General features: G+C 38.5%; 1 protein-coding gene across 1 annotated transcript in view; it reads right to left on the reverse strand.

The window, feature by feature from the left end:
- ANKRD44 (ankyrin repeat domain 44) overlaps nt 1-12,370 on the reverse strand; it is a 300,661-nt gene that overhangs the window by 21,193 nt on the left and 267,098 nt on the right. Inside the window, exons 17-19 of the mRNA XM_081261737.1 lie at nt 11,793-11,864; nt 2,763-3,006; nt 2,265-2,316 (exon numbers count right to left, since the gene is read on the reverse strand). Coding sequence (XP_081117863.1) covers nt 2,265-2,316; nt 2,763-3,006; nt 11,793-11,864 — 368 coding nt within the window. The remainder of the gene's footprint in view (nt 1-2,264; nt 2,317-2,762; nt 3,007-11,792; nt 11,865-12,370) is intronic.

Genomic DNA, 12,370 nt, shown 5'->3' on the forward strand with positions numbered 1-12,370 from the left:
TGAACAATAAGAACACCATAAAATACATTGAATTTCCCCTGTTATGGATGTGGAGAATAGAGGCAGCTATGTCACATTGATAAAGGCTCTTCTCAGAGCTGCATTTTACAGTGCTTTTATTGCTTGCCAGTCTTGAGAGAATGCTAATTTAACATCGACACAGTTTTCAGGGACAATACATATTAGAATTAGCTCACATTTGTCGACACCATTCAAATGAACTGCAGGAATAATGCCCACATTTTGTAGACCATTGCATTCAGCTCATTCTCAGCAACATTCCATTTATGTATCTCTAGAGGAAATTTCGTGGATCAGAGTTATAGGTAATACATTGCTGCTGCTGTTTTCTTTTTTTTTTTCCCTAAAATTACACTAAATCTGTTACCATTGTTGGAATATACAAGGAATTTAATGTATGCCTAAAGGACAGGATTACCAAAGGACCGACAGCTGGGTTCCTGACGGTGGAAAAATAATAAACTTTGACCATTTCCTATTTCTATATCAAAATGATAGTCTTTAAGTCATACTAATTCCAAAGATTTGAATTTTGGCTAAACATAAGAGGAACACAATAATCTAAGTTCATATCACTCATCCAGTGTATTACACAACAAAACAATTTCTATAGTTGTTGTTGTTCTTCTTCTTCTTCTTTTGGGGGGGGGGGTACATTAGCTTTTTAAACTTAACTAGTAGTCCTCAGAGAAATTTATGTGCCCCTTAGAGTGAAAGTGTAGCCAAACTTGAATTCTTCTTGGCTTCCCATACACTACATTTCCTCCCCAACTGCCTTCTAGCAAAAAGATGTTAACATCTTCAGCTGTGCCCTGCTAGCTCCAGCTTTGTCTCAGACCAGCTCAGCCTCTCCATGGCTGTGAGTGATAGCCATTTTTCTTGCTACTCAAAGAACACAACTGTCACTGCATCCATCTGTGCCCAAACCTCTAATATCCATCCTGGCTGCCGCTCCTTACAGTACTCTGAGGACTTGAAACAAGGAAATGGGCCTCCTCCAGGGAGTTGAAAAAGATTCTGGGTAAGCAGATCCTCAAGCCACAGGCTAAAGTTCCTGCACAGCAGACATTTTGTAGAGAACAGCATTAGATGACAGCCTGTGTCTTTTTTTTTTAAGTTTATTTATTTATTTTTTTATTATTGGTTGTTCACAACATTACAAAGCTCTTGACATATCATATTTCATACATTAGATTGAAGTGGGTTATGAACCCCCAATTTTACCCCAAATGCAGATTGCAGAATCACGTCGGTTACACATCCACAATTTTACATAATGCCCTATTAGTAATTGTTGTATTCTGCTACCTTTCCTATCCCCTACTATCCCCCCTCCCCTCCCCTCCCATCTTCTCTCTACCCCATCTACTGTAATTCATTTCTCTCCTTGTTTATTTTCCCATTCCCCTCACAACCTCTTATATGTAATTTTGTATAGCAATGAGGGTCTCCCTTCATTTCCATGCAATTTCCCTTTTCTCTCCAGCCTGTGTCTTTTTAATGAATGACGTGAAGGAAACCTGAAGGGAGCGAGTCTTTTTTACCACTAGGGGGTGCCCTTGGACCACACCTACATGACAATTGCGCCTCACTGTTCACCTGTTTATACAGGGCAGTCTTCCACATTTGAACATTATTAATTATATCCAAAACGCCAGGGTGGCCAAAAGACTAAATGTGATGGGAAGTAAGAATTTGTTATTCAATGACACCAAACATCACTGACCTCATGGTTAAAGTTTTTTCCAGCAACAATCATTTCTAGATATTTAGACAACAGGTTTTTTTTTTGTTTTTTTGTTTTTTTTTTTAAGTCTCTGTATTCTATCTTTTCACTGGGTTGGAAGTTAAGAAATGGCTGTGGAAATACTTCTACAAAGTCTATCATTCCCAGAAAGTTTTTCCCAATAACAAGAATCATAAAGTTAAGCGGGGTGGGGGGGGCTATCTTCATTTAATTTTCAATACAACCACATTTCATTGTGTAAGTTACTTTTATTTATCAGACCATGACTACTAAAATCCCATCAAAGGCTAATATTACTGACTTTCCTGGGCCCAAAGGTATTTATGCCTTAGCTGAGCCAGAGACTCTTCTACCTTATCTTTATATCTGTGTGTACATCTATAAATATTGAAGGTGGAAGAATAACTGCATGAATTAATGTTTTCTCGCACCTATCAGTTCAGTTCTAACCACACCAACCAACAAGCATTGGAGGAAACTCCCAGAAAAGACAAACTTGTTACTTTTTGATAAATACATGCACTTTTTAAGAGTCTCTATTTTTACATCTGATGCATCAAGAAACAGAGCAAAAGCTAAAGAGCATCATTTAGGTTGGTAGAATGATGTACTGATTGGATCACAGTCTGATGTTTCTCTACACGAAATAGACCTGCAATATCATTAATGTCATGCTTTAAAATGCCATGTGATTTTGATGTGGTTTGTTCTATAGAACTTATTCTGAGGATCACATTTTATCTTGACCTTTTTTCCACAAAGTTTTGTGGTAGCCTTTTGGTCGAAGGTTCAGAACAGTCTTTTGGGTTAAGGAAAACAACAACAACAATAAAAAGAGGCTGTTGGCCAGAGAACACCAGAGAACACCAATCATCTCCAAAGGTATATCAGATCAAAAAATTTTTGGAAATATGTAGGTCTATGTGATATTGAAAGAAAATCAATATTATAAAAAATGGGGTTCAAGAGGATTCTGCCACTTTTTTATTCAAACAATGAATAAAACTAGGGTCACTAGACCCTTGACAAGTCTTACCTGAGGCGTGAAGTGGGGTTCTTTTGGTTACATTGTCTTTCACAAAGATGGATGCTCCCTGATTGACAAGTGCTTCCACACATTCTGTGTGTCCCTTAAAGGCGGCCAGATCCAGAGCCGTGCGGCCTTTCTCGTCCCTGATGTCCAGGTCCACCAGTGACTGCAAAAGGACCTCCAAGGCTTGATGGTGCCCATTGTAGGCCTATGAAGAAGAAGGCAGGGATTTGCAAGCTCACTCACTTCATATCCCACATAATCCAGACAAGGGGCTGAGCTTCCAAGGCCACTCCGAAGAGCAAAGCAGAAAATCCCTTGGGTTTTCTGGCAAATCAGAGCATTAGACATACAAACCTCACAGTTACATATGAATTTCTTCATATTCTTTCTCTTTTGTCAAATAATTTGCTCCAAAGGCACAAAGTGCATTAATGTATTTTTATACCTACCAATCTAATTATCTAATATACAATGAATAATTGCATGAATTAATATTTTCTTGCACCTTTCAGTTCAGTTCTAACCACATCAACTGACAAAACGAGGAAAAAATTCAGGAGTGTTTTCTGTTAGCAAAGTTGGAGGAAAAAAAAAATTACTAAAAACATCCTGGAGTTTGGAATTCCACAGAGGCAGGTAGACCTTTCCTTCCAGTCTAACTTTGACTAAATCAACCATGTGACCATGTGACCTTAGGCAAGTTTTCTTAATTGCACTTAGAGTTTGTTTCCTCATCTATCAAATGAGAGCAATAAAAGCTGCCTCCTGGGGTTGGTGTGAAGATGAAAAGAGAAAAATTACACGGGCCTTGCATAATGTCTTCTGTGTAGTTGATGCTTCTTCCCTCCTTTATTTCTTCCACTGATTATAATCAAACCATAGAAACAATTAAGGAAATATATACCACGTACCAGTGCCAAGTTCAGATCTATTATGAGATCCTATGATATGTCAAGATTAAGAAACTTTATACTACTAAAAAGACTAAAATTTTGAAAGATATTATTTAGTCAGTGTATAAGGTAAAAAATGTATATCCTTCTCCACCCCCCTCCCCTTCCCAACAGGCAAGGGACATTGAAAATAAAAGAGAAATGGGGAGTAAGATTATCTGGGGAAAAATGGATCAGAGAGGGAAGTAAAAAAAAAAATAGAGAGGAAAAGCATGTCCCCAAAGTCTAGCAGTCACAGTCCCCTCTTTTGTTACCTGCACCTTTTATTTTCCACGGCAGCTATTACTGAAGGCCCATTTTATTTGAAAAAAGGCTTAGCACAAAGGATTAATCACCTTAATATAAAAAGAGCTCTTAGAAACCATTTTAAAAATTAGGAAAATGTACAAAGGGCATGAAAAGGCAGATCACAGAAAAAGAAACGTAAAAGGCCAACAGACATATGAAAAACTATGTAAATTTTTAAAGCACTATTTTCAACTGCCAGATTGGCAATGATTAAAAAGTTTGGTCATGTCCAATATTAGTGGAGACTGTGAAAAAAGCAATCTGATACTCGGTTGGTGGGAGTACAGATTGGTATGACATTTGTGAAGGGTGATTTGACAGTATCTATAAAAATTTTTTTAAAAGAAACTAAGTTGCAGATGGTATATATAGCATGACCTCATTTATATAAAAAGCAAACATATGCATTATATACATATTTATATATAGTTCTATGTTCATAGAACATTTTCAGAAGGATATAAAAGAAGTTATTAATAGTAGTTACCTCTAGAACTGGGAGAGAGAATAATGAGCATATGGACTTAGTTCACCTTAGCTTTTAAAAAATAGTTTAAATGTTTTTCCCCCTGAGTATATGTTAACAACACTAACAAACACTAGATATCAAATAATTCATAGAAATTAAGAGCACTGATTCATTTATTTATTTATTTTTTAAAAAGTTTGTTTAGTTGTAGATGGATACAACACCTTTATTTTGTATATTTACTTTTATGTGGTGCTGAGGATTGAACCCAGTGCCTCACACATGCTAGGCAAGCATTCTGCCACTGAGTTATAGCTCAATACCCCCAAGAGTACTGATATATTTAAAAAGGACTTTATCATTACATTTTTGTTAATGATTAGTGTTATTTTTACATATTAAGCATATATTATATGTAATCTGCAATATAATAACTCATAAATTAATGAACTTCAAATTTATATCCTAGTCCCAATCTCTCCCTTTACTTCTAGCTTGTATATCCCACCACCTCTTGGTATTTCCACTTAAATGTTTAACAGGCACCCCAAACTCAGTTCTTAATTTTCCTCCACAAACGTGTTCTATCTGCAACCTTCCCATTTGAGTAAATGGCAACTTTATCCTTATAGTTGCACAAGCCCCAAAGCTTGGAGTTATTTTTGTCTTCCCTGTTCTTAAGTGTAAACCATAGCCCTGAACAAGGTTCTGAGACAATAGTACAGTGGGCACTGAAGAATAGCTCCCCCCACCTTGAATGCCCTGATATGGGGGGCATATCTGCTGAGAGGAAGGCATATCTTTCCTTACTCGCTCAGAAGGGTCATGGATTCACAGGTATCCACAGGAAAATGACTACCCATATACCTGCCCCCCATTTTAAGTTTTAATTGCAATTATTAATATGTTAATTGTACAAATCAATGGGTTTCAGTGTCATTTTCATACCTGCAGATATCATTCTTTGACCACATCCCCCTCCTTGGCCTCTCTCCCCTCTCCTAAGCAAAAAGAACAATGCTGGAGGCATCACGATACCTGATTTCATATCCCTGTTCTAATTCACATGAAGGTGTGGTTTTTCAAGTAGCAGCCCTCTATGCCCCTTCCCAGGTGTCACCATCTCTACTCTTTCTTTACAATGTGTCTAGAATTTACCCACTTCTCACTATTATAGCTTCTGTATAATGCATAATGTTTTGCCATAATCCTGGAAAAAGCTTCCCTTCCCATCCTGTCCCCCCATAATTTATTACTGATACAGATGATACCTTCCCAAACCCAAGCTGGATCATATCGCTCCTTGTTTAAAACTAACCTATAGCTTTTTCCCTCATTGGTAATGAAATTCAAAGCCCCTAGTACCAGTCAGGTCCTCAGGATCTGGCTTCCCCTACCCTTATCTTCTGCACATCCCTTTGCTCACACTCGCCCCCTCTGAATTAAATACATGCTTTTCCTACTCTGGGTCATTGCACCTTTCTGTTTCTTGTGTCTGGAAAGCTCTTCCTCCAGAGAGACACATAGCTTTCTGGTGCTTCTGTTGAAATACCACCTTATCAGAGAAGTTTCCCAGAGAAGCCGGTGTGAAATACCCCTCCACTCTCCACTCCACTTAGCCTGCTTTACTTTGTCTTCATAGCATGTATTACCATCTGATATCCATTGCATGTCTATTGATTTGTTTGTCTGTGACTGAGGGGACTTTATGCGGACTGTTCACTGTTGTATCCTACAATCATGCTTAGCACTGAACAATTATTTGATTAATAAATGAATGACTGTTATCATTTATTCATTTTAGTGGTAGAAATACATTCTTTAAATACCAAAGATTTATTAAGGGATTGTTATGTGTGGGGCACCATGATGAGGGTCTAGCATCTTGTTTAATCTTTGCAAACATCCTTTTTCATTGATGAAAAGCACAGAACAAGCAGTTTTAATGCACTCATTTGTGACCATTTAGCTAGTGACAAATCAGGCTCTGAAATCCAGAATCTGTGACCTAAAAGCATGCTTGAAGCATATACTTTTCCCCAGTAATTCCATTTAGTTGACTTTCAATCTAAATACTTTTGTGTTTACATGTAATGGAAGAGGACTGAATAACAATACTGAATCAAAACTCAAACTCCTGCTATAGAAAGCTCAACATAGAGATAAAGTGATTTGAACAGAGCTATAGAGCAAGAAGGTACACCTCTGGGACTAATTTCTGAACTATTGCTCTTTTACTGCACACACATCCTCTCTTGAAATAGAAATACAAATTCCCATATGTCTAACTTTCGATCTATACTTGCTGTGCAAACCATAACTGCATGGGACAGTGAGCTTTCATTCCAACCTGAATTCTAAAGGAACAGCTAACTTCTACTGACAGACTACTGTGCATCAGACAGCAGTGCACTGGACATGTATTACCTCATTTAAGTCTCTCAACAGTCAGCGTTTAGATATTCTTGTTATCCTCATTTTATCAATGATGACCGAGTTTTTCATGGAGAACCTGCGTTTCAAAGGTGGAGACTTACCTGCAGGCTTTTCAAGAGAGAATATGAAAGGATGCTATATGGCTCTAAGGGGGTATCTCTTTAACTTTTTATTATAGGAAACTTCAAACACACACACCACACACACACACACACTAATTAATTCCCATATACCCTTCAATCAGTTTCAGCCATTATCAAATCAGGCTACAGGTGATTTTAAGCTACCTCGGGAGCATCTAATCTTATGTAAAGGGCTGTGGTAATAGAGGCATCTACAACATGATGTGAGTCAGTCTTTTGTTTCACTATGAGCTTCAATCTGTTGCTTATTTGAAAAATGACTTTGCAAAACGCTTCATCCCATTTTCAACTGTAATGGTAGCCACTGATTCAAATTATGTAGAAATCACGACTCTACACCAAAGGAAAATGAGCCCACGTAGATAACAGCAGGGTCTAGATGCTATTTGCGAATACTGGCTCCTTCAGTGTTATGACACGGACAGTAAGGACTTTAATCTCTGTTAATTTGACTTGGCCTAGGAAAATGGAATTGGAAATTTATAATACATCCATGTATCCAAAGCACAATGGCTCATGCACTTAGGTTTAGAGAAGAAACACAGGGGAAGGAGAAAGATCCAGGAGGAAAACTGGTAGGAAGGAGTCAGCACTGTCCAGAACAAGAGTCGTAACGCAGGACGCTTAAGTGAGGTGCTGACTTCAGAACTTGCCCCTGCAGAAGATCCCTGCACTTTTCCCTTTAATCCTCACAACAAAAAATAAACTCATCAGCTTGTGTTAAAGAAGCTTAATATTAAAATAAAATGAAGTGAATGGCTGTAATCCCAGCTACTCAGGAGGCTGAGGTAAGAGGATCACAAGTTTGAAGCCAGCCAGGGCAACTTAGTGAGACCCTGTTTCAAAATAAATATAATAATAATAATAAAAAATTAAAAGGGCTTGGGATGTAGATTTTTTTTAAAAAAAGTGAATCTGTTAAGTAGAAAAGTTTTAGAATTTTAACCCATACTTTCTTCTATATCAGGAACTTGAAAATGCTCTTAAAGACAGAATGATTGAAAGGCCAGATTGATCTATAGAATTTTTCATGCTTCTTCCTTTAGTCTACCTTGCAGCACTTGAACTTTATGCATAAAGCCTTCATTGGAGGTTCAATCAGGCTTTTAAATGATTTTAAGAAATAACTTCTTTTAAAAAAACACCTCATTAGGATAACTTCTGTTTCTTAAACATGATTAATTTCTCCAAACCTTTCTCCATAGGAACTAAGGGCAACAGGGGAAAGAATTGGGACCTCAACAGAGTCCATGAAAAGAATGGGTCCATCTGGAAATCTTAACAGCTGGAGGCTTTCATTTGCATAACCTTCTTTCTTAATTTTTTTCAGGTTGATGAAATGTTTATGAAACTCACTGGGCTGATAACTCTGGAGACCTGAATCATTCAGACAGGAAATAGTGACTCAAGGCAGGTCAGGTCTCTTGTAGCAGTTAAGGTTTGAGAGTGTCTGGGGGCATCTTATTCCATTTCTAGAGTGGGTCCACTCAAGAAATTATGTGCCTTGGGTTTTATCAGGTTAATTGCTAAAGAGACTAGAGAACCTAGGAGAGGGTGGGCATACTTATGAGGATCTTGAAGCAAAAGATTTTTTTTTTTTAAAAAAGCGTTAGACTTTAGAGGGAAAGAATAGTCATCATTGTCATTTCCTTCCTGGTTGTCTTGCTTCGGCTTTTGAGCCCTTATAATTTAACACAGAAGTTAAGTGAGCCTTAGAACAGGGACCCTGCACCTAACAGAAGAAAAAGTAGGTCCAAATCTCCACCATTGTCAGCTTAGGATCTGACTTCCTTAACAAGACTCCTAAATCGCAAGAAGTAAAATCAAGAATCAATAAATGGGATGGAATCAAACCAAAAGCTTCTTTACAGCAAAGGAAACAATCAAGAACATGAAGAGAGAACCTACAGAATGGGAGAAAATCTCTACCACACGCACCTCAGATAGAGCATTAATCTCCAGGATATACAAAGAGCACAAAAAACTTAACACCAAAAAAAAAAAAAAACAAAAAAAAAAACAACCCTCACATAACCCAATCAATAAATTGACTAAGGAACTGAACAGACACGTCACAGAAGAAGAAATACAATCAATAAACAAATATATTTAAAAATGTTCAACATATCATGTCATTTGTCTCCTCAAAACTGTCCAAACAGTTTCCTATTTTGCTCAGAGTAAAAGCCAAAGTTCTTAGAATGGATTATGAGGCCCTCGGGATCTATGGCAGCCCTCCCACCACTCCACGCTCTCCACAGTATGTCCTCCTCACCACCTCCCTTACCACTCTGCTCTAGCCACAGGGGCCTCTTTGCTGTTGTATGGACATGCCAAGCATGCCCTCACCCCAGGACTTTGCACTTGTGCCCAGAAACACCTTCTGTCAGACATGGACATAAGCAGCTCTGTAAGTCTCTGTTCAAATATGAGATTCTATGCTATGTAAAATAGCACCCTGTCTACCACCTTGATACTCTCTCTCTCATGGATCTCATTCATTTTTCTTTGCCACTCCTTACCATCTGTCATGGTATATATTATTTGCCTAATGTCTCTTCTAGCTGGGAAACTCTCCAGGAACAGAGACCAGGATTTCTTTACTGCAACACCTCCAGCTTCTAGAAGAATGCTTGGCAGTACTCACAGTCAGTATATGTCGAAGGAAAGAATGATATCAATGTTAAGAATGATGAGGCTGAAGCCAGCTCATCTAATCACTTTATAAGCACTAACTCATGCCATTGCCACAATGACCCCTGATGAGGTACTACTATTCTCATATTTTGAGTAGAGAAACTGAGACACAAAAGATTAGGTACTTGGCTCAGATCACACAGTTAACAATTAAACAAATTAACAAATAGGGAAGTGTCCTTAGAAACCTCAGTTAATTTACTCCTTCATTTATAGGTGGGAAAACCATGTCTGGGTAAGTTAGCTGGGACCTCCTCTCTGTGTGCTTCCTTGACCCCTGCTAGCTGAAGGACAACTGAAGCCAAATCTTTCCAATGATATCATCACCCTGTCTTTATAGGGCTGGAGCCCCATGGAGATCAGAGAGAACTGGCACACAGTAAGTACTTCACAAATAATTTTTGACAAAAATGAATGAGAGATGATAGAATTTTTGGAATCCAAGAAACTCTCTCTCAAATTAATAAATAGCAGGTTTGGCAGTGCAATTGACCTCACTTTCAAAGGGCACGAGAATTCTGTCTGAGAGAACTCTCCACACAGACCTCTCTAGGGGCAGCCAGGGCTATTTTGTGAATTCTTTCTCTTGGGGAAGCTTCCCCAGGCACAGCAGATGGTGGGCAGGGATTCTAAAGAGCAATCTTTAGAGCAACCTGTGTTAATAGCCAACTGGTATGAAGCTTTTTACATATACATATTCCACTGTCTACCCATTTCTCCACTTGAAGTCCACCTCCAGGAACAGAGAGGTTACTAATGTCACTGTATTCAAGATGGGTGTGTGCGCACACATGTGCATGTGCCCGTGTGTATAGTGGCTGTATTGGTGGGTGAGGCAGAGGATTGTGACTGGGGCGTCAGCAGGTATACTGTTGAGTACGTGGAGAGACAGGTAGGAAGGGAGGACTCCATGCATGCACCGTGATCAGTTCTGGGTACTCCCAATCCTTGTGCCATTGATGGCCTTGTCTACTCCCATTCTGCATGAATGCCTAAGTGTGTCTATTAATAAAAAATTTCTCTCTCCTACCTCTCCATCTCATTTTTTAAAATCAGAACACCACTGAAGAACTGGTTAGACATGCATAAGTGAAATATCATAACAACAGTTAAACTTTGACATACCCCCTTCCCATTTTTCCCAGAGTTCTGCCTCTTCTTTACTAGGCAAAGAAGCATCCAGACACCACCTCTGTGACCATGAACTGAGTGCCTGCAATTCCGCAGCACTCTGGGCAGGAGAGCTGGCTGTGGCCCAGTGTGGCCACCAGACAGCTGGGCTCTTCAGCACAGCCACAGATCACCAATGTCCAGCTGGACAGGATGCAAGGCAGAGCAGCAGAAGTGATTCCCACGTTGGTGCCCCATGAAGAGTCTCAGGTGCTCTGCTCTGAGCTGATGCATTTCTCTTTGATTACTCGGATGTGGAGAGGAAGCTTTACTGGTGATAAGACAACTTTTCTTCCTCTCCCTCCCAGATCTCACCCAGTATAAGAACTGGAGTCTAAGACTTCCTCTAAGACCTTGATGTCAAGTCCAATTAGAATACAGTTGCAATTCTATACCTGTTCACTTCTCTTATAAGTTGGTGCTTAAAAACCCTGATAGGTTTTAATTGTGTTGTTATTTGAATTGGCTTAAAATTTGCATATTATTTTCTAGGAGCAAATTTCTTAAACAGAAATGTTTTCTTTGAATTTTAAAGATGGCTAAATGTTATAAAGTACACTGTTGTAAAGACTTTATATACATTTTATCTTTTCATTTGTTCTCATTTTACAGATGGGGAAACTGAGGCTCAGTACAGGGTAGGTGTAAAGCAACTCGTAAAGCTGGGACTACAAGGTGAAGTAGTCTTTCTCTCTGCAGCCTGGACCTTTAACCATGTCTTACTTTCATATCACTAGTTACTCATTACTATGCTTACATTTCAAGAGCAGCCTAGTTTTAGCAATGCTTGGATTCTTTTTCTGACAGGGGAGGTTGCCCACAGCCTCTCACTTACAGCTAAGTGGAGTGGACTCTTGGTAGCACCGGAATCTGATTCTTCAAAACCATTGTTGGTTCTTTCCAAAAGCTGTGGAAACAAAAAAGAAAGCAACAGCATTAAATTCAATTTTACAAAAGAAATAGTAGTTTGTAGAAACTAAGTGAAAAAGGAGACTTCAGAAACTTAAGAAACTATGTAGCTTATCAACACTTTAAGAAAGCAAATATAGCTTATCTAAAACAAATATGCTGACAAGAATATTTAAACTTCTAGATCTTTCAGCATTTGCTATTAAAAATGCCTTCATATTTGAAAAGAAGCTTTGCTTTGCTCATCCAGAAAAATAGTGCACTTCTAATCCATCTTCACCTAGTGTCTTGTTCTCACACAGCTTATGCTTTAGAAAAAGAATGTATAGATAGACAGACAGACAAATATATATATATGGAAATATTTAGATGTGATATATGCTATGGTAAAAACAAAATAGGTATAATGTAATATACGGTGATAGGAGGATTACTTTAGAGCAGAAGGTCAGGGAAGGCTTCTCCAAGGAAGTGATATTTAGAGTCCTGAATAATAAGACCTAA

The sequence above is a fragment of the Spermophilus citellus genome, assembly GCF_964194105.1.
Source record: "Spermophilus citellus genome assembly, chromosome: 11".
Classification (NCBI taxonomy): Eukaryota; Metazoa; Chordata; class Mammalia; order Rodentia; family Sciuridae; genus Spermophilus; species Spermophilus citellus.